The 26,632-nt window shown below is 37.6% G+C and overlaps 1 protein-coding gene across 8 annotated transcripts in view; it reads left to right on the forward strand.

Moving 5' to 3' along the window:
* The first annotated feature begins 6,383 nt into the window (after positions 1 to 6,383).
* Positions 6,384 to 26,632, forward strand: part of ICE2 (interactor of little elongation complex ELL subunit 2) — a 64,073-nt gene continuing 43,824 nt past the window's right edge. The window contains exons 1-7 of one of the 8 annotated variants that reach the window (XM_047863942.1): positions 6,432 to 6,495; positions 6,865 to 6,989; positions 7,216 to 7,356; positions 7,459 to 7,583; positions 9,295 to 9,399; positions 15,986 to 16,247; positions 17,291 to 17,410. In XM_047863942.1, coding sequence (XP_047719898.1) covers positions 7,543 to 7,583; positions 9,295 to 9,399; positions 15,986 to 16,247; positions 17,291 to 17,410 — 528 coding nt within the window. In that variant the 5' untranslated portion in view covers positions 6,432 to 6,495; positions 6,865 to 6,989; positions 7,216 to 7,356; positions 7,459 to 7,542. Of the gene's footprint in view, positions 6,496 to 6,864; positions 6,990 to 7,215; positions 7,357 to 7,386; positions 7,584 to 9,294; positions 9,400 to 15,985; positions 16,248 to 17,290; positions 17,411 to 26,632 lie in introns of those variants that run through there. The other 7 variants (XM_047863943.1, XM_047863939.1, XM_047863945.1 and 4 more) reach the window with 7 other exon arrangements.

Raw genomic sequence — 26,632 nt, forward strand, 5'->3', positions numbered from 1 at the left:
TCTCTCTTAAATAAAATAAAATATTATGAAAGTAATGTCAAGAACATTCAAATTATAAACTACCCTGAGGTCAGAATAAAGGCAACAGAGTTGGTATTTTCCTCTACTACATGCATACTACAATACCTAAGTGTCTCTTGCACTCAGTAAAATAAATATATGAATTGTCCCCAAAAGTTGCTTCATGTGAGAGTCCCTAATCCTGCTTTTATTTCCAATTGCCTCAGAGAAGAGGAAGAAAAAGATTATGCATGTGAAATATTTGTAGACTGTCAAGTTCTACATAATTACAAATATTCACCACCTTCTAGCATCTCAGGAAATTAAGAATTAATGCACATAATGGAGTTCAAATTATGAAATCTGTCACATCCAGGCCTTTGGCCAAACCCATGCCTAACCTCCTTCTGATGAAAACAATGGTTTACACTCACCTCCACATCATGTATTAACTTGCCCAGCTTCCAGAGGGATGCCAGAACAGGAGTATAAGAGGAATTTCTTACCTCCTGTATATAATGGTCTCAGGGGGGAATAGAAAGGAAAACAAACATCTGGTTAAAAAACTTGGAGAAAAAGCAAAAGTAATAATCCTAGTAAGACCTGACCGCAGTGTGTGTTTTGGTTGGTACTATTACTACTAAGCTTTGTCTCATAAGCCAAGATCAGTCTAGCCCCTCAAAATTAGACTTCCACTTTTAATGTGCACTTGGATTAAACGGACCAGTGCAGAGCAGGCCTTGACTTCTCACGACAGGTCTGCGAAAAGACTATGCTCGCGAGCTGCGGAGGGTAACGGCTGACGTGCTGAGATGCAGCTCAGCGCGTCGACTTCCCCTTTTGAACAAGAAACTGAAGATGGGCCCCAGTGGTATTCAAGGCCCTAAAAGAGGCGGTTAATATCATATAAGCCACCAGAGACAAGAATAAAAACATTCTTGCCTGCGGGATTTCAGGAACATGGGCGCAAGCAGGGAATTTTTGTCAGGAGAACACTCCTGGATCCCAGAAGAATCACACTGATGGATCCCTAACTTTTTTTTTTTTTTAATTATTTTTTTTCAACGTTTATTTTTTTGGGGGGACAGAGAGAGACAGAGCATGAACGGGGGAGGGGCAGAGAGAGGGAGACACAGAATCGGAAACAGGCTCTGATGGCCCAGAGCCCGACGCGGGGCTCGAACTCACGGACCACGAGATCGTGACCTGGCTGAAGTCGGACGCTTAACCGACTGCGCCACCCAGGCGCCCCATGATCCTCAACTTTTCTTAATGCAAGCCTAGACTCTCCAGAGGGGCAGAAGTCTACTACTAGATTAACAGGCACTCTGTAATTGTACTGTGCCACCAGTAGTAAGCTGGAGAAAAATCCTGTTTTGTTTTCTTTTTTTCTAACGTCATTTATCTCTGATGTTGGAAAGAGATAAGCTAGCCTTAATACATTTGACTTTGCCTCTGGATTTTTTTTCTCCTCAGGAGGGGTACTATTGACTCCAGTAAAATATAGGCATATCTCAACAATCCATTTGTTGTTTTTCCACTTGATGGGCTTCTCAGACAATTTTTTCACTCCAAGATGACTTCCTCTTTGTGGGGGAGAAGTTGTTTCAACTATTACTTGTTTTGTGCTTGGAGAACAAAAACTAATTTTAATATTGGCCTCAGCCAAAACTATGATCATAACCTCCTAACAAATCTCACACCCACCTTTTCTACCCTTCTTTCTTTATCCCTCCAATAAAATACATACTGTGCTCTAAAGACGAATATAAATAATTACTTAATTATCCTACTTGAAGTTATCTCTTCTGTCATCAACCCCTGTAGGGAGAGTTAGATGCTCCCTACAGAAGACCAGCATTCAGATGAACAGTTAGTTCTGGGTTTTCTATTTATTTGTTTGTTTGTTTTAGCACAGGAACCATGTCATACAGAACACAGCAAAATAAACTTCACAAATTATCTTCTGAGTGGGAAATTTTGAACTCTTTAGCCATTCTCTTCTGAAACAGGATATCTCGAGCCAGAGCGCTAAGCTGGTTTTCAGAAGTAATGAGAATTCCCTCCCCACTTGAAATAGAATTTTTTGCTGAAAAGCCCAATTTGAACAAACTACTACTGGCAATAGTATTTCCCCCGCATAGTCCTGAATCAATTACTAGATTGAAACCTCTTTGCTAGAGAACTATTTCTGGACTCCCATCTTGAAAGGTCCTTATGGATGATTGTAAGTTCATGAAGCGATTTCCCGAGTGAAGTACTTACCAGGCAATAAACTCTCTAAAGCTAAGTTCACCACAAATCAGGCAAAGGAAGCTCATTGGCTGAACGGTAGGAAATGACTTGGAACTAATAAAAAACAGATGACCATGCATATTTCTCTGTCTCTTGGTCCACAAGAAGAAACACAAATCTAAAAGCAACTGTAATAACTTTACTTAACCAAGTGGTTGTCCTTTTAAGAGTTCTCTTTGAAATTTGGTCCAATGAAACATCTTGTAAATCCAAACTAAGTACCTACTGCTAAATACTTTAAATATGAAACTGACTTCTCATTCAACCTCTGAGTTTGTTTGTTTTTCAATTTAGCAAAAATGGAAAATCTCATCTTTCTTCTGCCTAAAAACCCATTGAATAAAATGGCACAATCACTTTGGAAAACAGTTTGGTAGGGTCTTAAAAAGTTAAACATAAGTTTACCATACAGCCCAACAATTCCACTCCTTGGTATCTGCCCAAGAGAAATGAACGTACAAACTTCACACAGAGGGTGGTATACAAATGCTCATAACATTACTCATAACAGCCAAAAAGTGGAAACCATCTAATGTCTGTCAACTGTTGCATGGATAAACAAAATGGGGCATATCTGTAAATGCCCTACAATCCAGCAACAAAACTACTAACACCTACTACAATATGGATGATCTTGAAAATACTTTGCCAAGAGAAAGAATCCATATTGTATAATTTTTTGTCTGGAAAAGGCAAATCTATAGAGATGGAAAGCAGATTAGGGTTTGCCTGGGGCTAGAGAGTGGGAAGAGAGATTAACTGTAAAGGGGCACAAAGGATTTATCAGGGTAATGGAATGTTTTATAACTTGGCAGAGTTGACTGACAATTTGTAAAACTCCATAAATTTACTAAAAATCACTGAATGATACAAATAAAATGGGTGAATTTTATGATACATAGATTATGTTTTATGATACATGGATACAATAAAGCTGTTTTAAACCTACTACACACACACACTGGTTTCTACATCACCAAGAGCATAAAACCCAACTTAATTCCCTAACATAGCATGAAGAACCTCTCTTGCCCCTTCTCCCCTTTTCAGTCCAATGAGTTTCATTACCCCCCACACCACACACACCATATGGGAGTAGCTCTTCCCCTTCCCCAGAACATATAGTGCTGTTTCACATTTCTGCATTTTTTCCAAACCTGAAAACCCACAGGTCTCTTCTCTTCTCTACCCAGGGAATTCCTACTCATCTTTCAAGACTCAATGTAAAATAAACTTCCTTGAAGTGGTATCTACACTGTCTCAATCAGAATGAATTTATTCCTCATTGTGTTCCCATAGAATCTGTGTGTGTGTGTGTGTGTGTGTGTCTGTGTACTGTTTCTTATTTGTATTATAATCATTTGTTTATAATGCCACCTCCACTGTTTGTTTGTTTGTTTTTATTTTGAGAGAGAGAGAATCCCAAGCACGCTCAACACTGCCAGCATGGAGCCCATTGTGGGGTCAAACTCACGAACCGTGAGATCATGACCTGAGCCAAAGTCAGACACTTAACCAACTTAGCCACCCAGGCGCCCCACCACTGTGGGGTTTTGTAGGGCAGAAAAAATATATACTGATGGCTATTTTATGTTGAATATTTACTCTTTGCATTTTTTTTTTTTTTTACATATTACTTCTAATCCTCACAATTCTGTAGGGGAGATATTACAGTCTCCATTACCCAGATGAGGAAACCAAGGCTCACAGAGGAGACACAACATGTCTAGGATCACACTGCCAGTAAGCAAGAAAACTGAGATAAAACCCATATCAGCTAGACTCCAAAATCCATGTTCATTTCACTAAGCTGCTTCTGGTTTACAAGCAGAGCATAAAGAATAAAGGAGACAGGGGCACCTGGGTGGCTCAGTCGGTTAAGCATCCGACTTCAGCTCAGGTCATGATCTCAGAGTCTGTGGGTTCGTGCCCCGTGTCGGGCTCTGTGCTGACAGCTCAGAGCCTGGAGCCTGCTTCGGATTCTGTGTCTCCCTCTCTCTCTGCCCCTCCCCTGCTCATGCTCTGTCTCTCTCTGTCGCAAAAATAAATTTAAAAAAAAATTTTTTTAAAAAGAATAAAGGAGACATACATTTAATATATTGTAATGGCAAAAGTTATAAGACCTAATTTTTAGGATCCACTTTATCACTTATCATATAATGTTGGAAAAGTCATTGGACAACCTGGGCCTTAGTTTCCTTAACAGGAAAATAAGAAGTTAGACTAGATAATCTCCAAAGTTCATTCTGGCTCTAAAAATTCTGATTCTATGTGCTATCTTGCAACCACTGGAAATCAAATAGACCAAACCAGAGTATACTCTTTGATGATAATTTGTAATCTCAACACAGGCCACGTATGGTGATGTTACTATATCACACTACTATGTGCTGATAACAGCAGCATAAGTGCCTGAACTATTCTTGAACAGTTTCGTAAGCAGCTGCTAAACAGTAGGACAGGATTCCCAATTCTCTCTGACTGCATGCTTTAAGAGACAGTACCCAACACTTGAAATTCTACACTGCTTTGATGTCCATCTCTGTCCTAGCACAGGCTGTCAACATCACTCACCTAATAAGTGCTACTTGCACAGTGCCAGTCATTGCTCTGGCTGATTTGCAAGTATTCATAAGCACTGCGTCCTAACCTGCCTCTGTGCTACAACTCATTTAATACATTGCCAGATAAACTTTCCTGAAACACAGAAACTCTGTGTCATACTTCTGCTGATAAACACCCCCACCCAGCCCAGCATTTCATTTGTTATACAATAAAGTCAGAATCCTTAATCTAACTTATAGGTTCTTGTGTGGCCACATCCCAGTCTGTTTTTCAAACCCTTTTCCTCTACTACTTTTCATAGTTCTTGCATTTCAGATAAAATAAATTACCTAAGGGTCACTGGATTCAAGGGAGATTTTTTCTTTTACATTTATTTATTTTTGAGAATCAGAGTAGACAAAGCGTGAGCAGGAGAGAGGCAGAGAGAGAAGACACAGATTCTGAAGCAGGCTCCAGGTTCTGAGCAAGCGGTCAGCACAGAGCCTGATGTGGAGCTCAAACCCACAAACTGTGAGTTCATGACCTGAGCTGAAGTCAGAGGCTCAACCAACTGAGCCGCCCAGGCGCCCCAAGGGAGATTTTTAATAGAAGTATAATTTCTCTCTGAACATAGCTTTACATAATATCATAAATCATTGTAAAATTTAGAACATGTTTTTCTGTTAGCATACACACTGGACTCTGTTCATGCAATAGATTTATGTGGCTCCTTGTGCTGGTCTCTTTCTAGAATGTCCTTTCTCATCATCCACATACTTCAAATTCTTCAAATGAGCTGACATGTCAAGTGTCCAATGTGGTAACTGATATATAAGTATTCAAAAGGTATCATTAGCTATTAAAAGCTGCTTTTTGTCCCTCTCACTAGTAATTTCTCTCCCTCTGAATTCGTACAGTTTCTCTTACGTAGCTTACTACTTTCTATTTTGTTTTATAATTATTTAATGTGAATGAGATTCCCAATGATCAAAAGCTCCTGGAAGAACTGGTATTCAGTCTTAGGCCTATATATGTAACCAGCACCAAGCACAAATTGTAAGTGCTCAATAAATCTTTCCTTAATGAATGAGAACAAAATTAGTGGGAGAGCCAGAGGGGCTGCTGGTGGAAACTGACATCTAAAGTGGGGTGTGACACCTAAAGTACCGTGTTGAGCACAACTTTCTCCGTTATTTCATGTAATCCTTTAAAAAATACTACCAAGTAGGTGCTAATAATATCTCCACCTTACTGGTGAGGAGACAGGGTTAGGAAGCTAAGACAAAAGCCTAAGGTCACAACCAAGTCTGATTGGGTCCTTCCAGTACTGTACTTGTCGCCCGTCCTCCTTTTAATTCATCATCCCCTCAAGGTCGAGGACTTTCCAGGACAACACGCAACCCCTGGCTCCTTCCTTCAGGCCAGCCGCGACGCACCGGACCTCGCAATTTCTAGCCGAAATACCCCGAATACGAGAAGGAGTACTCGGGCGCCGCCCCCGGCGTCGTTGCATACGTCATTACGCAGGGCCGAGACGGCGCGGCTACGTCCTTTAAATAAGGCCTTCCGAGGGCGCGCGCGACAGTGTAAGGAGTGGGGTGGAGCGTGTGTGGAGTGGGGGCCGCGGCCCGGGTCAGAGCCGCCGCGGACTAAGAGGTGGGCGGAAAGGCTGCTTTGCAGCAGAGGCGCGGAAGGAAGGGCGCTGCCCTGCAGGCGGGCGCTCGTGAGGGCGGGAGGAGGGAACATGGCGGCCCCTTCGGCCGGACTAGGACCCTCTGCTCCGGGTTTTGGCGCGGCCCCCTCCCACGGCTTTGGTCACCCCTTTAACTTGCCTTTCTGGAACCTTGTTTCTCCTTCCGCCCCCTTCCCGCAGCCATTCCTTTTACCTTCATCGACCCTCCCTCCCCAACCCCACACGGGTCATAATGTGAGAGGTGGGATTATGTAGGAGCAGGTCAGGCCCGTCAGGTACCGAGAGACCGACTCTTAAATGTGACTGCTCCTTTCTCACATACCACTTATCAGTCCGTTCCGGATGAAGGAGAAGCAGTGAACATAGAGTGGTCAACCCAGATTTGCAATCCTAGTGATTCCTCTGTATGATCCTGTGAAATGTCACTTAAGTCACCTGGACCTCAGCCTCCTCAAAAGTGAGATTCTTTTTGAAAGCTTCTTGATAACCAGGGAATTTTTGTCCAGGATTGCTTGCCAGAATCTGCCCCATGCCGTGTATGTTTGGGAAAACGGAAGCAAGGTTTATTTGGGCATTAAGGGAGTGCAGGGGATCTGAGTTAGGACTTACAGCGCCATGCTGTAAGTGATTTAGTATGTAACCAATGAGAACACCATTCTGTTTTGACCCTTTTATTTCCTCAGTGAGTGTCCTGAGAGTTACATTACTGGAGTAAGTTAAATGGGGAAGGACTCCTACATCAGCATTGCTGTTCTGCTCCAAAGAACCTTGGGAATATTCATCTGTCTGCTGTATTCTCTTTTAGGTGTCCCTGTCAGTTGAGGGTAGGTGTTAAAGGTTCTTCTTACACCTAGGTTAACAGCCCCTGGCCCAGCCGGTCACCTGCTTTTGATCCTGACCTTTGGTTTTTCCTGGGTTGAGCGTAGATTCTGGAGAAATCCTGCCTCCGTGGGAGCCTGCACTGCCAGGCAGCAGAATTGTGGGCTAGAGTGAAGCAGAAATCTAGAAATATGAGCTCCATGATGGCCATGGGTGAACCCAGGCTGAACTGGTGAGTTACATCTGTTTGTATTCTAAAGAGGAGTGAAGTGGGACTGGTGGCTGGTTTAGCAAAGGAGAGTTTTCTGGCCTGGAGAGATTTGGAGGAAACACAAAGATGATACAAGTTTAATGGTTAAGAATGTACCTGGATCTTGTCTTCACGTACTGGGCACTTTTGAGTTATAGCTGATTGCACTTCCTCTCCTAAAAATGACAATAGTTCATCACTCAGATTGCTACTAGGTATTGCTTCATCATGTATTTATTGTTGGTCTCTCAGCGAAGGAGACAGGCTAGAATTTTCTTGTGTCCAAGAACCTTGCCTGTATCTGTACAAGTAATAGAAAAACCTCTTTAAGAGTAGACAAGCTTCATTTTGTTAGAGTCTATATCAAGTGGTTACATAAATGCATAGACTGTTTTGGAAATATATGGGAACCTCACAAATAGCAGACTTAGTAAGCGTGGTTTTGTAGGGATCTAATACATAGCTTCGTTAGATCAGTTTAACACAGATTTACTGAGCATCCACTCTTTGCTAGCCAAAGAGAATACTAAAGTTACAAGGGATGACAAAGCTGATTAAAATAGTACCTGACTCAGAAGGTTCAATCAGTATGTGCTCAGTAAGTGTTTTTTTTTTTGTTGTTGTTGTTGTTGTTGGAAACAGTACTCCCTTCCTTCAGGGAGCTCACTGTCCCTGAGTCTCTGACTTTGTTTTTGTATGGTATACAAAATCCTTATAATTTAATGAGATTTCACAGATAGAGTACCATAACGAGTCATAAGAAACTACATTGGCACATAGCAAGTAAGACATTCTAATTTTTATCATTTGTACTTTAATCACAGTGGTTTTTTTTGATAATCACTTTTAAAAACAGAAATTAGTGTGGAGCAAATGTGCTAAGATTTCCTATTTGGGGAATGGGCAGCCAGAAGTTACCATTTGATAGACTTTTCTACTGTAAATTGTAGAAGGCATGTACATTTATGCTCCTTGCCATAAAGAATGTATTCAGATGCAGCACAGATGCTCTTAAAATGCCATTGACATTGTGAAACCAAATGTGAACCTTTGCACAGTATTGTAGCCCTTTTTCCACAGAGTCCTGATAATCTTTGTCCTTTATAGATTATGGTTCTCATTGTTTTTAATTTTCTAATTCCTTCAGCCAGCTTTTATTAGATGCCTTCTATATGGAAAGCATTCACTATAATAGCTTAGTCTCTAATTATGATGTTATGGAAAATCATATAAGACCTTGAAGTGGTTTTAGCAGAGGCACCCCATTTATCACATTGGCCAAGTTAATGAAAATAGGTAAGATATTCAGTCTTTGTAGTGTCTTTTGGCCTGGCACAATAATGCATGGAACAAAACTAAGAGCCTGGGGTGAGCCCTGCCCCTGACAGGCTCTTATTATACTTCAGTCTGTTCTTTGACTCTTAAGTATCTCTGACATTTAATTGGGTATTAAGGAGCAAGGCTGATTATTTGAACTGGAGAATTTCAGAATGAGCCTAGGCTAAAAGCTACCCAAGTAAAACATCTAAACTCAAACATCTGGTACATGAAACTGAAATTATTAAGAAATGATTGTCTTGGAAAAGGGTATAGGGGGCAATAGTAGTTGTAAACTACAGTTGTACCAGTGTGCTGCTTAGTCTAGCATGAGATTCTGAATTGTCAAATGTAAGTTAATTACTTTGTTTCACAGGGATGTTTCCCCAAAAAATGGCCTTAAGACATTTTTCTCTCAAGAAAATTATAAAGATCATTCCATGGCTCCAAGTTTAAAAGAACTATGTGTTTTATCTAACAGGTAATGTATTTATTTATTTGGCTATTTGTTTTCATATTTGATTGTTATTTTTCTGGCAGTTGAAGTGTTATAAATGTGTCCAGTATTAAACATTCAAATTATAGAAATGTAAAAATTAGAAAATGGAAGAACCCAGTACCCAAGGATGGCTAGTCTTTGGTTTGTTTGTGTGTGTGTGTGTATAAATTTTTTCAGATCTTTCTCCACATAGATATAAAAACAAAAATGGCATCATATTATAAATAACGTAAAATACTAAGAAACTGTTTTACAGTTTGCTTTTTTCATTTAAAATAATATTTTGTGTAGTTTTCCATGCCTCTACACATAGCTTAATCTTAATTGTTGCTTAATACTTCATTATATAGATTTACTTTCAATTCATTTAGGTAGTCTGAATTTGCAAAATATGTTCGTTCCTCTTTTTTTTGTAATTATAAACAGTACGTTGATGAAATTCTTGTAATCGTTTTCATAAGATAAATTCATAGAAATTGAATTGTTCGGTCAGATGGTGTATGCATTTTATATTTTGATAGATACTGCCAAATTTCTCTCTGCTATGAACATGCCTGTTGAGTGGTAATTTTCCCTTCTCACTGCTTGCCTGCCTGTAACATCTCCTTTCCTTTGTGATTGGCTGTTATTGTGGATGAATCTTGAAACCAAGTAATTGAATTTACTAGAATGGACTGTAAATACGCCAAGTGAGGAATTGGGGAGCTTCTCTAGAGTTCAACATTTACGTTCATCTTTTCTTCACTCATTTTGCAGTGGAGGAAGCATATTTCCAGCCTGTATATGGAATGGGCCCCCATCTGTTCTGCCTTCTCAGTACCCTTTCTGTCAATTAGCATCTGCTCTTACTCCTGTATTTTCATCTTTCAGTGTTTAAAGGTGCTCAAGTTTTTCCTGCTCAATCCCTGGATTCCATGTTACTTTCTTACTTCTGCTCTCATTTGTACTTAGACTTCTTTAAAAACTCGTGTGTGTTTGCTGGGAGGAAAAGGGGGACAAACAGTTGTAAAGCGTACAGAAATCGTTTGACAAAATGGCAATAATAATAAGTCCATCCCTTCAATAATTACTTTTTAAATGGATTAAACTTTCCAGTCAAAAGACAGATTAGGAGAATGGATGAATAAAACAGAAGAAAACACGTCACTGCACATCCCACTGCCTTTGCTTTCACTGAACATCTCACTGTAATCTGGCTTCCACCCTCGGTAGTCTACTAAAACTGCTCCTCTCAGGATCATCAATGAGCTCTTGACTATGAAGACATCTCACTCTCCTGGCTTTCTGGTGATAGTGATATTTCTGTCTCTTTTGCCTCAGCCTCATTATATTGGCTCATTAGACTCACTTTGGTACTTTTAAGAAATAATGATTTTGTACTCTCAACCCAGCTTTTGGAATCCAAACGTTTAAGGATGACTCTGGAATCAATTAATTGACCCCACTGATATTTATTTAGGTTATTTCCATCCCTTTCCAATTATAAACAATGAGCATCCATTTTATACATGTGCTGATATAAGTAGGATAAATTCCTGTAAGAGGAGGGTATGTATGTTTTTTATTTTGATAGATGCTGCCAGATTGCCATTAAAAACATTTAAAAAATGCTTTTTTGATTATCAGATGAATAAATAAGTTCACATAAAAGCAAGCAGATGTTGTATTAAAGAGGCAATTTTAAAAGCAACATTCTTGCCAAGTGCATAATTATAATGTCTTTGCCAATATCAGCTATAGAAGGTTGAGTAAATCCTGTATAAATGTATCTATGGATTTTTTTCAAGCTGATTTTGTTACTCAACTTGTACCATTTCTTGAGGATACCTTAATTTCTTTTTTTAATTTCTTAAAACTTACTATCAAATAAAGAATTGCCTTTGTTTACTTGAATCAAAGAATGCCTACCAATTGTAATATCCTGGAAGAAGAGGGTAAAGATGTATATCTTTACCTTTTCTTAAAGGTAAAATGAACATATATCTTTAAAAAAAAACAAAACACTGCTCACCGTTTTATGTACATTTATCTCAGCCATCGTCTTTTCAGACTAAAAATTTTTAATATTCATTTTCTTTATCCTGCTTCTTAATTATTTTAATGATTCTTTTTTTTTTTTTTTTTTTGAAATTTATTTATTTATTTTGAGAGAGAGCACTAGTGAGCATGAGCAGGGGAGAGGCAGAGAGAGAAGAAGAGAGAGAATCCCAAGCACAGAGCCCTGCGCAGGGCTGTAGATCATGACCTGAGCCAAAATCAAGAATTGGGCACTTTACCAACTGAGCCGCCCAGGCACACCATATTTTAATGGTTCTTTTCAAGTTTGGTTCTAGTCAGCATATCCTAGATGTGGGTTATAGTCTGAATTACGTAAGGGAAAGGATATCTTGCTGGCAATTGGGTACAGCTCCTAAAATATTTTCTTCTTAGGATATGCTTGTTTTTCTTTAGATTTTTGTATAGCACAAAACAATTTATTAGTGTAACTTACCTTTTGGCACAGAAAAAATAAAGACACAAGACATTGATTTCATGTTTCTAGTCTTTTTTGCTCACGTTAAATTTTACTAAGTTTTGTCACAGTAAGGAATGGGTTTTCAGACTGTGGTAATTTACAGCTGTTTTCTTGATGGAAATATTAGAAAAAAATGTAAAATTTTTATTATCCATAATTTTGTGTGTTTTGCCTTCTCCCATCATATTCAGGAAAATATTGGTAACTCTCATTACTCTGCTTTCAGTGATATGAGATTTTTATTCAGCCCTTCTCCCTCTACTGAAAAGTAAACATTTACCTTTTTTTAAATCAAAGTTTCTGATTGTAGATATTTATAACTGAGCTTTAAACCAGCAAGGGGGAAAGTAGCTTCCAATTTAAAAAATTATGAAATTTTAACGTGTCAAATATAGAAAAGTAAGTCAATCCAGAAGGTACAGGTAGACTTTAGATGGAGGTTAGAAGCACCATTTCCAAATGCTACTTTAAGAAGCCACCTAAACCAGTAGACGTAAAGCATAGGAAACTAAGTTTGAATTCTGCCTTTTCTTCATAGAAACTTTAAGAAAGGAGAGTAGGTAGTTGACAAAATGAAGGGGAAAAACTTCAAACCATCAACTGAAATAAAATATAATGCTGTAAATGTGCATAGAGAAACCCTGTCAGATGCTTTTGGCCTGCGCCCTGATGAAGATTTTGACAGCACTGCACACGGAAATGATCTTGATGTGCTGCCATTTCATTCTTTGCTGAATGTAGCCAATTTAAACTGCTAGAATTTCTTGACATTCCTACTCTGGCATATCTGAGTCAGCATCTTGTTGCTGCAGCAGCTTAATTAAATTTGCCAGTTTGTGCCACAAGGACAGACATGTTCTCATATTCAGAGAGACAGCTGTGAAGCAGTATTGTTAAGAGTTGCGGACACAATACCGTTAGGTTTGAATAGCTCTCAAGACATTTTCTAGTGAGAAATCAATTTGCTGTAATACATTTCTCCCAAGATCAGCAGTTAATATTCATTTTGTTAACCTAAAATATGCTTATTTTTATACAGTTATTGGAGAAACTTTAGTAGCTAAGTATGTCTTCTTTCACCTGTATTATTTTCAGAGCCAGTCTAAGCATCTGTATTTTAATTTCCAAAGTTCTTTTCCCATCCACTAACCAGCTCTTTTGATTACTTTTCCATCTTTAGTTTAGCTCTAGAAGAGTACTCTTGAATATTTTGCTTTATTTTGTTTTTTTTCTAAGAATCTTTGCATTTTTACTGTATTTGCTTTAGTATTATAAAGCTGATTTAAAACAAATTAGCAGTGGTTTTAGATGGGGCTCACCTTTTATCCAGATACAGATCTAGATTGATAATTCTCAGCTTTATCAGGCCAACACCGTCCCACTTTTCATAACAAATATTTATAAGAGATGAGATACCTCCTTTACTAGCCTGAAATGGAATTAGCCTCCGACATTATATTTAAAAGTAACGTCCGAGATATATAAATGTGAAATCAAAGAAAAGAGTACATATTATATATTTTAATATGTAAATGCATAGATACTACTGCACTAGAAAATATAATGCAGTAGTCAGTGCACCAGCTAAAATGAACAAGGTTAGATTGAAAAGGTTAATATAAACTGTGCCATAGAAGAATCATAAAAATAAAAGAGAATAAAATGTATTGGTAGGATAAGTAATAACAGACCAGGTTTGTTTGTATATGATCAGAGAAAGCCTAAAGGGACCTTTGAAAATTGTGTAGTACACTCTCGTATGTTACATTACAGGCATCTAGCGTTCCTTAATCTCTCTCTACATGCCTTCTTTTGTGACAACCCGGATGTAGCCACAGGCTTCTAAAATTCCCCGAAGAAATTAATACTGTCATGATTGCAAGCCACAGCTCTGAATATTTCTTGTGTCTCCCCTTTCTCCCTCTTAATCCCTTATCCCATTACCTTAGGATTCTTCTCTATCACCTATTCAGTATGTACCCAGTTTGGAAACCTCAGATCTCCATAGTTACATTGTATTAATGTACATATCCATTTGATTGCAAAGTTTTAGAGAATAGAGACTGTATTGTGCCCCCGTGTCCAGCATTAGCCTGGCACATGATAGTCACTCAGTAAATATTTAAAAAAAAAAAAATTTCTTTTTTCAACGTTTATTTATTTTTGGGACAGAGAGAGACAGAGCATGAACGGGGGAGGGGCAGAGAGAGAGGGAGACACAGAATCGGAAACAGGCTCCAGGCTCTGAGCCATCAGCCCAGAGCCTGACGCGGGGCTCGAACTCACGGACCGCGAGATCGTGACCTGGCTGAAGTCGGACGCTTAACCGACTGCGCCACCCAGACGCCCCTTTCACTCAGTAAATATTAATGAATGGGGAGATGAAGAATGAATCAATAGACAGCCATCCTTCTCATTAGTTTCCCTTCCTCTTGTGTTATTGTTGTTATTTAATTTGGAACCAGATCACGGTGAACAGTTAACTGCTATGGAAAATAGAATAATAGAAGCTAAGGAAGTGTAGTTGTATGTGTGTGTATTTGTGTACTTTAAAACTCTCTTATTAAAAGTGTAGATTGCTAGGGCACTTGGGTGGCTCATTCATTTAAGCGTCCAACTCTTGATCACAGCTTACTTAGGTCATGATCACATCGTTTGTGGCATTGAGCCTAGGCTCAATGCTTATTAGGCTCCATGCTCACGGCGCCAAGCCTGCCTGGGATTCTCTCTCTCCTCCCCACCCCCCCCCTCAAAATAAATAAATAAATAAATATTTTTTTAAATGTACGTTACTCATTTGAATACTAGGAATAGAGACAGATTATGAATAAGAACTTCATGTTCATATACCTCACTGGGGCAGAAAGATGGTTTTTTAGAAATTGCAGGTATCGTTTCATAGATATGATAACAGGTTCTGTAGTTACCACTTTCTCAACGTTTATTTATTTTTGGGACAGAGAGAGACAGAGCATGAACGGGGGAGGGGCAGAGAGAGAGGGAGACACAGAATCAGAAACAGGCTCCAAGCCATCAGCCCAGAGCCTGACGCGGGGCTCGAACTCACGGACCGCGAGATCGTGACCTGGCTGAAGTCGGACGCTTAACCGACTGCGCCACCCAGGCGCCCCATGTAGTTACCACTTTCTCATCTAGTGCATTTCATCATAGATAATACCAGATTTTCTCTTTTGCATTCATTCAAGGCATAAAGACATTTCCATGGATTCAGCCATGTACTAGTGATAGAGAATTGTACAGCTTTTCTAAAACCACTGTTGCTTCCCTAAAATATGGCACACAGTGTTGGAATTTTCTTTTTAAATCTTGAGATAATTAAAGCAAAGGAAACTAGAAAATTTAGAATTTCAATCAATTTGTGAACTTGTGACTTCATCGTATCCTGCTTTTAGTGGCTTTTGTTTATATTAATGGATGTCACTTACTGAAGAATTTAAGCTTTTAAAAACAGCTCGCATCGTTGGGGTGCCTGGGTGGCTCAGTGGGTTGAACATCCAGCTCCTGGTTTCGGTTCAGGTCATGATCTCACAGTCTTGCAGTCAAGCCCTGAGTCGGGCTCCGTGCTGAACAGGGAGCCTGCTTAAAATTCTGTCTCTCTCCCTCTCACCCTGTCCCTTGCTCACACTCTCTCTCAAAAACTAAAATTAAAAAAAAATTAAAAAATGAAAACAACTTCTATTGTAATAAAATGTAAACATGGAATATCTGCATATATAATTGATTGGAAAGAGCAATTACCCTTCTTGAGTAAAGGGAAAATAGTTCCAAATTGAATAACTTATCTAAGGAGTTTGCCTCTCCCTCTCCATCAGATAATTGAAGGTAAACTTGTAATGTGATCGTATCCTGCAGAATACTTAATTTACACCAAATGGCTAAACATCAAAATGCAGGTGGCAGAGTTAGATAATAATCTGGAATTTACTATGTTAATCACGCTATATTCTCCCTGGTGATTGAGAATCATGAAGTTCCATGATAGTAATCTTCATGTGAAAAGCACATATTTGTAAATTGTATTTTTTTTTCCAGACGTATAGGAGAAAATTTGAATGCCTCAGCAAGTTCTGTAGAAAATGAGCCGGCAGTTAGTTCAGCAACTCAAGCAAAGGAAAAAGTTAAAACCACAGTTGGAATGGTTCTTCTTCCAAAACCAAGAGTTCCTTATCCTCGTTTCTCTCGTTTCTCACAGAGAGAGCAGAGGAGTTATGTGGACTTGTTGGTTAAATACGCAAAAATTCCTGCAAATTCCAAAGCTGTTGGAATAAATAAAAATGACTACTTGCAGTATTTGGTATGTATGCTATTCTTCAGCTTCAGTAAAAAATATTTTAACTTTGCTTTTATGTTTTTAGGTACAATCCTGTTAACAAAAATGGAAATTTAAAGAGTTTAATTGATAGAGCATTGGTGCTTTCATTCTTTTGTTGGTTCTTTTGTAATAGGCATTTTCCTTTAGTTCTGAGCATATTTCACTCCAGTTCATCTTAAGTACTAGCAATACAATTTTACAATGCTCACAAACAATTTTAAGTTTTTAATTTCTTTAGTTTTAAGTTTTCAATTATATAAATGATGCTGTATTGAACATCTTTGTTGCAAACTCTTTGTTCACATTTATACTTATTTCCTTAAGATAAATTCTTAAAAATATAATTGCCTGATCAAAACTATACATGTTTTTAAGGCTTCAATCTGTATTTATACCTGAGTAAATTGTTCTACAAAAAGTTTAAACCAATTTGTACCACTATTGTATGAAAATTTTCTTTAAAAAAATATGTATCTTCACTAACGCTGCGCATTACCTTTTTGCCTCTAATTTGATATGGAAAATATGGTGATCCCTTGTTTCATATTAATTTACAGTGTTTGGTAATGAAAGTAAGTCTTTCCTATGTGCTTATAAGCCATTTCTATTTTTTTTTTTATAACTTGCCTATTCATGTTGTTTGCACATTTTTCCATTTGGATGTTTGTCTTTTTTTATGTTAATTTAGAGCATTTTATGAAAAAGCTTGATTCCTAAATTGGTAGTACAATAGTCATTTGCTTTTTTATTTTTATGAATTTTTTTAAATTGAAGTGTAGTTGACATGCAATATTGTATTAGTTGCAAGTGTTCAACATAGTGTTTTAACATTTACATACAATGTAGTGTTTTTAATAACATGTTTGCCATTATTATATAATAATTCTTACTATGTTTCTGATTTCTGCTTTGGATGTGATACTTTAATTAGTCTTTAAATCCAGATTATTAGAGCAGTGATTGAGAGGTGATTGTTTTTAATTAAGCTTCTTATTCCAAGACGTGTCTACTTTTTTAAAAATCAGGATATGAAAAAACATGTGAATGAAGAAGTTACTGAATTCCTAAAGTTTTTGCAGAATTCTGCAAAGAAATGTGCACAGGATTATAATATGCTTTCTGATGATGCTCGTCTCTTCACAGAGGTAAAAAAAAAAAAAAATCACATTTATTTAAACTGCCGAGAAATAAGCAATAACAGCATTTTAAAATGTGTGATGATCCTGCCAAAATCATATGGAAATATCACCAATTTAGAGAACAAATTGTGTGTATTAGGTCTTTTATTCATCACATATTTTAATAATGGAAATACTAGCATCTCAAAATCATATACTGTAGTATATTCATACTTGTTTTTATTAATAATATGTATTATTGTATTGGAGTTTATCTAAAAACATCAACACTGGTCTGAATTTTTTTTAAGTCTTTAAAATTAGTCATTATACACAACATTGTAATACCCTTAACACTATTGAACTCTTAAATGTAAAAAATGGTTTAAAATGGTAAGTTTTCTGTGTATTTTACCATAATTAAAAAGAAAAAACTGGTCACTGTAAATTGGGGGACAGCAGAGGATTTTAGTTTTACCATTTTTTGAACACTTTTTAAGGTGAAATTTTGCTATTAATATCAACTAAAAGAATGATTCTTCTAAATAAAAGGAAGCATTACGTGTTTATTTTCTCCAAACCTATATGTGATATACTCAAACCAAGTATCATATTTTTCCATATAGAAAAGGAATTGTAGCTTTTCCTATTTTAATAGTGCCTTTGAAAAGACCAGAATGATGGTTTTAAAACCTAAGTCACATCCCCTCATGTCACTGGTTTAAAATGGTTTCTCACTTCACTCAGAAAGAGGTCTTTACAGAGTTCTACAATGCCCTTTGTGATCACCCCCTCTCAATTCCCCCCCACACCAGCCTGCTTTGTCTCCTACATACCTCCCTCCCAGTTGTTCTATTCCAACCTACTGGCCTTTGTGTTACTTGAATACTCCAAGCATGGTCCTGCCTTAAGGCTTTTGGCTTTTCCCATCTTTCTGGCAGCTTTTTCCCAGAGAAGGGCATGGAGTAGTGTCTTGATTTAAAGTCTCTCTCTGTTCAGATGCCAAGTATCAGTGGGGATATCCCTAATTACCCTAAAAATATAACATCGCTTTCAGGGTTCCCTTTACCATGTTGATTCTTTTTTATTGTCTTTCTCCAGCAGTTTTGAGAGTTTTGTTGCTCTATATCCTCAAGTTGACACTTAAGGTCATTTCACTTTTAAACAATCTAGAGGATATATGTATATAAAATAAGACTTCATCTTTTCATATACTAATTGGTCATTTTGTATGAATCAGCTGTTCAAGTTTTTGCTATTTATTCTAGTAGATTTTCTTTTTGTTATTGATATGTGGGAGTTCTTTGTATATTCAAAATACAAAACTTTTAATGGGTTGTATATGTTGGACCCTTTTTCTTCTATTTGATAAAAAGGACTCTTAATCTACAAGTTCCTCCTCAATTCCTTTCTTTTCCTTAAACCTTCTCTTTTCAAGAACTTGGGTCATTTGACCTATAAAGTTTTCCCACAGTCTAGATTTTGATTGCTTATTAGCAGTGATGTTCATTCAACATGTTCTCTTTTCTCTGTATTTCTTACAAATTGTCATTGGGGTCTGGAAGCTTGAACAGATTTAGTCTTGGCCAAAGGGATTTAACACATAGATTTTTTATTCTTTAATCAGGTGGGACATAATGTCTGGTTGTTTCTTTGTGTGGTGTTTGCAGCTCTTCATGCTCAGTGCCTAGATCTGTTCATTCACTGGGGTTTGCAAGATTGTAGGATTCTAGTTGCATCATTTATTTGTATTTATTAGTTGGAATAATTTTATTAAGATATGTTTTCCCTTATGTATTTGGTCCCCCAATTCATGTAGCGGAAAAAATGCTAGATTCTTTTATCCTTATGTGCGAGTTTCAAAAAAATTGATTCCTTCTTATTCTCCAAAGTTGATCGGTGTTTTCTTTTTTAAAAATATTATTATTAAATCATAGAATTAAACATGTTTGATGGGTTTTAGTCCACTGCAGTTACTCTTTTTGAAGCTCATACAAGACCAACTTCAGCCAGTGACAGCTCTTTATACTGGCTTTTGAGTCTTTTTTGTTTAAGTCTTTTTTAACGTTTATTAATTTTTGAGAGACAGAGACAGAGTATGAGTGGGGGAGGGACAGGGAGAGGGAGACACAGAATCCGAAGCAGGTTTGAGGCTCTGAGCTGTCAGCACAGAGCCCAATGTGCAGCTAGAACTCATGGACCAAGAGATCATGACCTGAGCTGAAGTAGGAGGCTTAATTGACTGAGCCACCCAGGTGCCCCATGGCTTTTGAGTCTTTTCGAGTCATTCTGGTAAAATCTATGAGGCTTGTACTGTACAAATTTTTTTTTATACGATCTCCCTATTTTCCCTTTTTAAAAAAAAAGATTGTACTGTATCTATGTTGTTAGAGCATATAGTCATTACATACTAAATAAGCTCTTTTTTAAAAATCAATGTTATTGAGGCATAACTTACATATAATAAGGAACCATTTTAAGTGCGTGTCACTGAGTTTTCACAAATGTATACACCTGTATGATCATGCCACAATCATGGTATGGTATATTTCCATCACACTAAAAAGATCTCTTTGCCTCTTTCTATCCATGGCCCTGGAAACCACCAGTATGCTTTCTGTCACCATGGATTAGATTTGGTTTTTTTGGAATTTCATAAAAACTGAATTGCACACAGTGTATTCTTGTGTCTGACTTCTTTCATTCAGCATTTTTTGAGACTCATCCACATTGACACAAATATGTATAATGTGTTCATTTTTATTCCTTTTTGTTTTATTGTATGATTATGCCAAAATTGGTTTATCAGTTCATCTGTTGATGGGCATCTGTATTATTTCCAGTTTGAGGCAATTATAAATAAAGCTACTGTGAACATTCTTATACAAGTTTTTTTAGGAACATTTTTTTCATTTTGGGAGGGTTAAAGAACTAGGGGTAGATTTTCCAGATCGTATGGCATGTGTAGTTAAATTTTATTAGAAACTGCCCACCTTTTTCATAATGGATGTACCATTTTACACTCACAACAGTGTGTAAGAGTTCCCTTGGGGCGCCTGGATGGCTCAGTCGGTTGAGTATCCCAACTCTTGATTTTGGCTCAGTTCATGATTCCAGAGTCGGGGGATTGAGCCCTAAGTAGTGCTCTGCGCTGAGCACGGAGCCTGCCTAAGATTCTCTCTCTCTTTCTCTCTCTCTCTCTCTCTCTCTCTCTTCTTCCTCTCCCCCCCCCCCACCCGTGCTCTCTTTCTCTTAAAAATAAGTTCCAGTTGCTCTGTACTTTTGCTAATACTTAGTATTGGTAATCTTTTTACATTTTAACAACTTCTTGGGTGTCTCAGTGTGGTTTTAGTTTCCTTAATGAGCAATGATGTTTTAAAATCTTTTGCTGATTTTATTGGTTTTTATTTTTATTGAGTCTTGGAAGTTCTTTATATATTCTGAATACAGGTCTATTATATTTGTGGTTTTCTCCCAGTTTGTGACATGTTTTTTCATGTTTTAACAATGTCTCTCAAAGAACAGAATTTTAATTTTAATGAAGTCTTATTTTTCAAAATGTTTTATGGTTGGTGCTTTTATGTATTCTAGTATAGAAATCTTTGCCAACCCCAAGTAGTTCTCACCTGGGATCATGTTTACTTCTTTACCCCTATGGACTTTAGCGATGTCAGAAGACATTTTTGGTTGTCACAATTGGCAGAATGCTACCAGTATCTACTGGCTAAAGGTCAGGGATGCTGCTAAGCATACTACAATGCACATGACATCTCCACAACAAAGAATTATCCAGCCCAAAATGACAGTCATGCTTGTGTTGAAAAACCCTAACCTAGAGGTTTTATAGTTTGAGTGTGAATGTTCAAGGTTTTTTTTGGTGTAAGATGTGATGTTGGGATCAAAGTTTATTCTTCTTTTGAATGGATATCTAGTTGTAGCATAATGATTCTCACCTGAGAGTGCTTTAGCCTCCCAGAGAACATTTGGTAATTTCTGGAGACATTTTTGATTGTCACAACTGAGAAACGAGTTCTTGTGGCATCTAGTGGGTAGAGCCAAGAATGTTGCTAAATACCTTTAAGGGTATAGGATGCCCCGCCCACCACAAAGAAGTATCTGGTCCAAAATGTTGAAACTGTCAATGATGAGAAACTCTGCCTAGCACTATTGGTTGAAAAAGCTCTTTTTTCCCTCATTGAATTGCCTTGTCACCACCAATATGTGGGTTACTTTCCTGACTTTATTTTATTTCATAATCTATATATGTCTTTATGCCAGCATCACCTAGTCTTCTAGTAAGTTTTGAAACCATGTTGGGTAAGTCCTGCAACTTTGTTCTTTTTAAAAATTGTTTTTGGGTCTTTTTAGTCCTTTTTATTTCCTTGTAAATTTTGGAACCCACTTGTCAATTTCTACAGAAGAGCTAGGTGGGATTTTAATGGGGTTTTTTGAATCTGTAGAACGTGTAGTTTACAAATATCTCTTAAAATAGTGTTTAGCTAGATTTTTTTTTTCCTTTTCTTTTTGAGTAAACTCTTGACCTCTCTTGCCTTTTAAATGGAAAGGTTAGTCATTTACATTCATTATGATAATGGATGTACACGGACTTGTTTGTGATTTCTTTTTGTCTTTTTCTACAGTTCTATTTTTACTTCTTTTGAGGGGATTGATGTTTTTTCTCCTTCTTTTCCTCATTAATTTGGAATTTGTTCATTGTTTTTCTGTTCTCTTAATGGTTACACTTGAATTTTTACAATGAATTTTTTCCCTCACTGAATTGTCTTGTCACTATTGATGTGTGGGTCAATTTCCTGGTTCTATTCAGTTTTATCAGTCTATATGTCTGCAGAAACCATAGAACATTTTGACTTTCATCACACCCCTCCTGACTGATATTGTTTAATGCTGTCTCTTATTTAAACCTATCTACATTATTATTTTATATGGGCAATATTTGTTTTATCCACAACTTTTGATAATTTTTTTTACTTTCAATCTCTTCTCAAATCACATTCTGAGATCCTCTTCATTGTTCCTCAAATGCTACATGTTCTAGATGTTTGTTTGATGAAGGTCTCTTGGTGATAAACAATCTTTTGGTTTGTTTATCTGAAAATATTTTTTTGTTGTTTTTCTGATTAGATGGTTTTACTCCATACATAATTCTAAGTTGACTGTTTTTTTATCTGAAGATAATAATTCTTTGTGTGGTGAATGTTACTGTTATTGAAAAGTGTGAGAAAAAAAAAAAGAAAAGTGTGTTATCAGGGGGCACCTGGGTGACTTAGTCACTTAAGTGTCAACTCTTGATTTCAGCTCAGGTCATACTCTCATGGCTGTGACATCAAACCCCGTGTTGGGCTCTGTGCTGACAGCATGGAGCCTGCTTGAGATTCTTTCTCTCTCTCTCTCTCTCTCTCTCTCTTTCTCTCTCTCTCTCTCTCTCTCTCTCTCTCTCTCTCTCATTCTCTCTCTCTTCCTCTCCCCCTCCCTCCCCAAATAAACATTAAAAAAGAAAGAAAGGTGTGTTATCTGTCATTTCTTTTAGGGAATCTCTCTTTTCTGTCTTGACTGTTCTTTATATTAGGTGGTTTGCTCTTTCATTACAGTGTATGTGTGTTTAAATGATGCTTGGTTCATTATGTTTCTTGTATCTATAGATTCCTTTCCTTCTTCAGTTCTGAAAAATTCTCAGCCATTTTCATTTATTGCTTTTCTTTCATTTTCTCAACCTGTCTTCCTGAGATTCCCATATTGCCTAGGTCAGACCTCCGTCTCTTTTCCATTTTTCTGTCTCCTTCCTCTTCCCACCCTCCCTCCTTCTCTCTCCCTCCCCGCCTCCACTGTTTAACTGTGGTAAAATATACATAAAAACCACCATTTTAATCTTTTTGTTTGTTTGTTTGTATTTATTTATTTATTTTGAGAGGGAGTGTGTGCACACAGTCAAGTGTGTGTGAGCGGCAAAGGGGCAGAGAGGGGAGAGAGAGAAATCCCAAGCAGGGGCCCAATGCAGGGCTCGAACTCAGGAACAATGAGATCATGACCTGAGCCAAAATCAAGAGTCAGATGCTTGGGGCGCCTGGGTGGCGCAGTCGGTTAAGCGTCCGACTTCAGCCAGGTCACGATCTCGCGGTCCGTGAGTTCGAGCCCCGCGTCAGGCTCTGGGCTGATGGCTCAGAGCCTGGAGCCTGTTTCCGATTCTGTGTCTCCCTCTCTCTCTGCCCCTCCCCCGTTCATGCTCTGTCTCTCCCTGTCCCAAAAATAAATAAACGTTGAAAAAAAAAAAAAAATTAAAAAAAGAGTCAGATGCTTAACCAACTGAGCCACCCAGGTGCCCCTATTTTAATCGTTTTTAAGGACAGTTGAATGGCATGAAATACTTTTATATACTTTTGTGAATGTAATTCTACCACCCATCTCTAGAACTTTTTCATTTTCCCAAGCTGAAACGCTGTACCCACTAAATAATTCATTGTTCCCTCTTTTCCCCAGTCCCTGGCAACCACCATTCTACTTTCTAGCTGTATGAATTTGACATTTGACTTTTCTAGGTACTTCATGTAAGTAGAGTATTTGTCCTTTTGTGATTGGCTTATTTTACTTAGAATGATGTCTTCTTCAAGGTTTAGCCATGTTGTAGAATGTGTCAGAATTTCCTTCCCCTTTTTAAATTTTATTTTTAGTTGTGGTAAAATACAACACAAAATTTACTATCTTAAGTGTGCAGTTCAGTAATATTAAGTACATTCATATTGTTATATAGCCAATCTCCAGAATTCTTTTCATCTTGCAAAATTGAGACTTTATACCTATTTCTGAACTGTTTCTGCTCTAACAATACTTCTATACCAACTATGTGGGTTTTTTTCCCCCACATCAACCAGTATTCCACCTCAGGACAGTAGGCCTAGGGTTTCGATGACCCTTTTCTCTAGTTCAATAATTTACTATAGAACTCAGGTAAGCACTTTACTTACTATTTCTAGTTGATTGTAAATGGAGGAGAGAGATGCATTTGGCAAGAAATGGAAGAAGAGGCATAGAGCTTCTATGCCCTCTCTATGCACACCACCCTCCCAGTACCACCATGTGTTCACCAACCTTGGAGCTCTCTGAACCCCGTTGTTTAGGGTTTTTTATGGAGGCTTTGTTTCCTAGGCATGATTGAATAAACTATGGGTTGTTGGTGAGTAGGTCAACCTGTAGCCCTGTAATGGGCCTTGGACTTTCCTGGCAAACATACCCCACCCTGAAGTTATCTAGGAGCCATGAGTCATCTCTGTAGCATACAAAAGACCTTCCTTCTTATCACTCAGGAAATTCCAAGGTTTTAGGTGCCCTGTGTCAGGAACCAAGACAAAGACCCAATAGTAGTTCTTATTTTATCACATCCATTAAACAATAACTCTCAACTAGGATTCATCCATGTTATGGCATGTTTCTAAATCTTCTCTTTTAAGGCTGAATACATATTCCATTGTAAGTATTTGGACATTTTTTTATCCATTCATCCATTGATGGGCACTTTGGTTACTTGTGCCTTTTCATGAATAATGCATCTGTGGACACGGATGTACAAATACCTGTTCAAATCTCTGTTTTGTAAGGCGTAAGTGTAAGAATCACATGTTCAGCTCCTCACCTCACGGGATCTTGCCACAAGTGGAGGCATTTGCCCTCGAGCCACCTCAGTTTTCATGGGTTTTCTTACTGCTCACTGCTCCTGTTTCTTTTCGCTCTAGGTGTTTGGGGGTTATTTATTTACTTAGGGTCCTTGAGATTCTTTTTGCTTTGTACCAAGTCCAATAATGCATAAAAAGTGTTAGCTTTGATTTATCTCGTATCTAGTGGGATTTGGGTAGAAGTCCTCTTCAAAGTACCGACCCTACCATACTGCCAGAAGTAGTGTCCTTTAAATTTTTAAGTTTCAAACATGTATGATACTATGTTTTTCCTTTCTGGCCCAAAATAAAATTAGGGAGCTGAATCATTTTCACCTTTCTTTGTAATGATAAATCTGTATTGTGTACATGTATATGCTTTTGGTGTATTTAGTTTTCAAGATATTTAGAGTGTTAAATAACATTCAGAGGTTGGGTGATGGGAAATAGCCTGAATCTCTTAACCTCATAGCTGTTTTTCAAAGACAAATAAATTATTAAAGCGTCTTAAATGTATCAAATAATGATTCTTTAGTTGCTTAGTACCTACCAGTTATGAAATACCTTTAATAATATATAGTAATGGGGGCACCTCAACTGGCTCATTTGGAAGAGCATGTGATTCTTGATCTCGCAATTGTGAGTTCGAGTCCCACATTGGGTGTGGAGATTACTAAAAAAACAAAACGCTTAAAAAAAATGGGGTGCCTGGGTAGCTCAGTAGGTTAATCGTCCCAACTCTTGATTTCAGTTCAGGTCATGATCCCAGGGTGGGATTGAGCCCCGTGTCAGGCTCTGCTGAGCCTGGAGCCTGGTTAAGATTTTCTTTCTCTGTCCTTCTCTCCAGCTTGTCCTCTCTATCCCTCTCTCTCAGATAATAATAACTACAGCAACAACAATATATAGTAATCTATCTCGTTATAGGAGTAAAACTGTGTTAGATTTTCTGTGACTCTCTCTCTCCCTAATTAGTGAATTCAGTAAAACCCTGTGAAACATCCAGTAGAGTTTTACCAAGAAAGATGTGCCAGTGAATATCCAAGTAGAATAGTTTCTGTGTCATACAGTTCTTATATATTGCTTACCTTTGCACGTGTGTTCGACTTCTTATAATGACTGCCATAAGATGGGAATGTTAGGGGTGGAAGTTAACTAATATAAATAAGGAACAAAGATTTTATGCAAATTTCACTTTGCAGTTGACTAGGATTTTTAAAAACAAACAATTTTTCCATATTAACCCACATCTGCCTTAGTTGCAAGTATATCCTGAATAAAATATCAAAGTCAGCATTGAAAAGCATGGATTGAGGGAGAAAATGTGAAAGACGGGGCAGTAAGAATTAAATAAGAGGAGAAGGGGATATGAAACTAGATGAAAAGATAGACTAGACTAAAGTTACTGATTTGTAACTTGACAAATTTCATAAATGTCTGAAGTGAAAGAGGATATAAAGATATTACAAAGATATGCTTATTGCTAATTACTCTTATAATGTAAAATATGTTCTAAAAGGTTCAGATTAGATTAACAGGAGAAAAAAACTAAGTTTCTTAGAAGATGATATACATGTGTTTTATGGGT

The sequence above is a fragment of the Prionailurus viverrinus genome, chromosome B3 (assembly GCF_022837055.1).
Source record: "Prionailurus viverrinus isolate Anna chromosome B3, UM_Priviv_1.0, whole genome shotgun sequence".
NCBI lineage: Eukaryota > Metazoa > Chordata > Mammalia > Carnivora > Felidae > Prionailurus > Prionailurus viverrinus.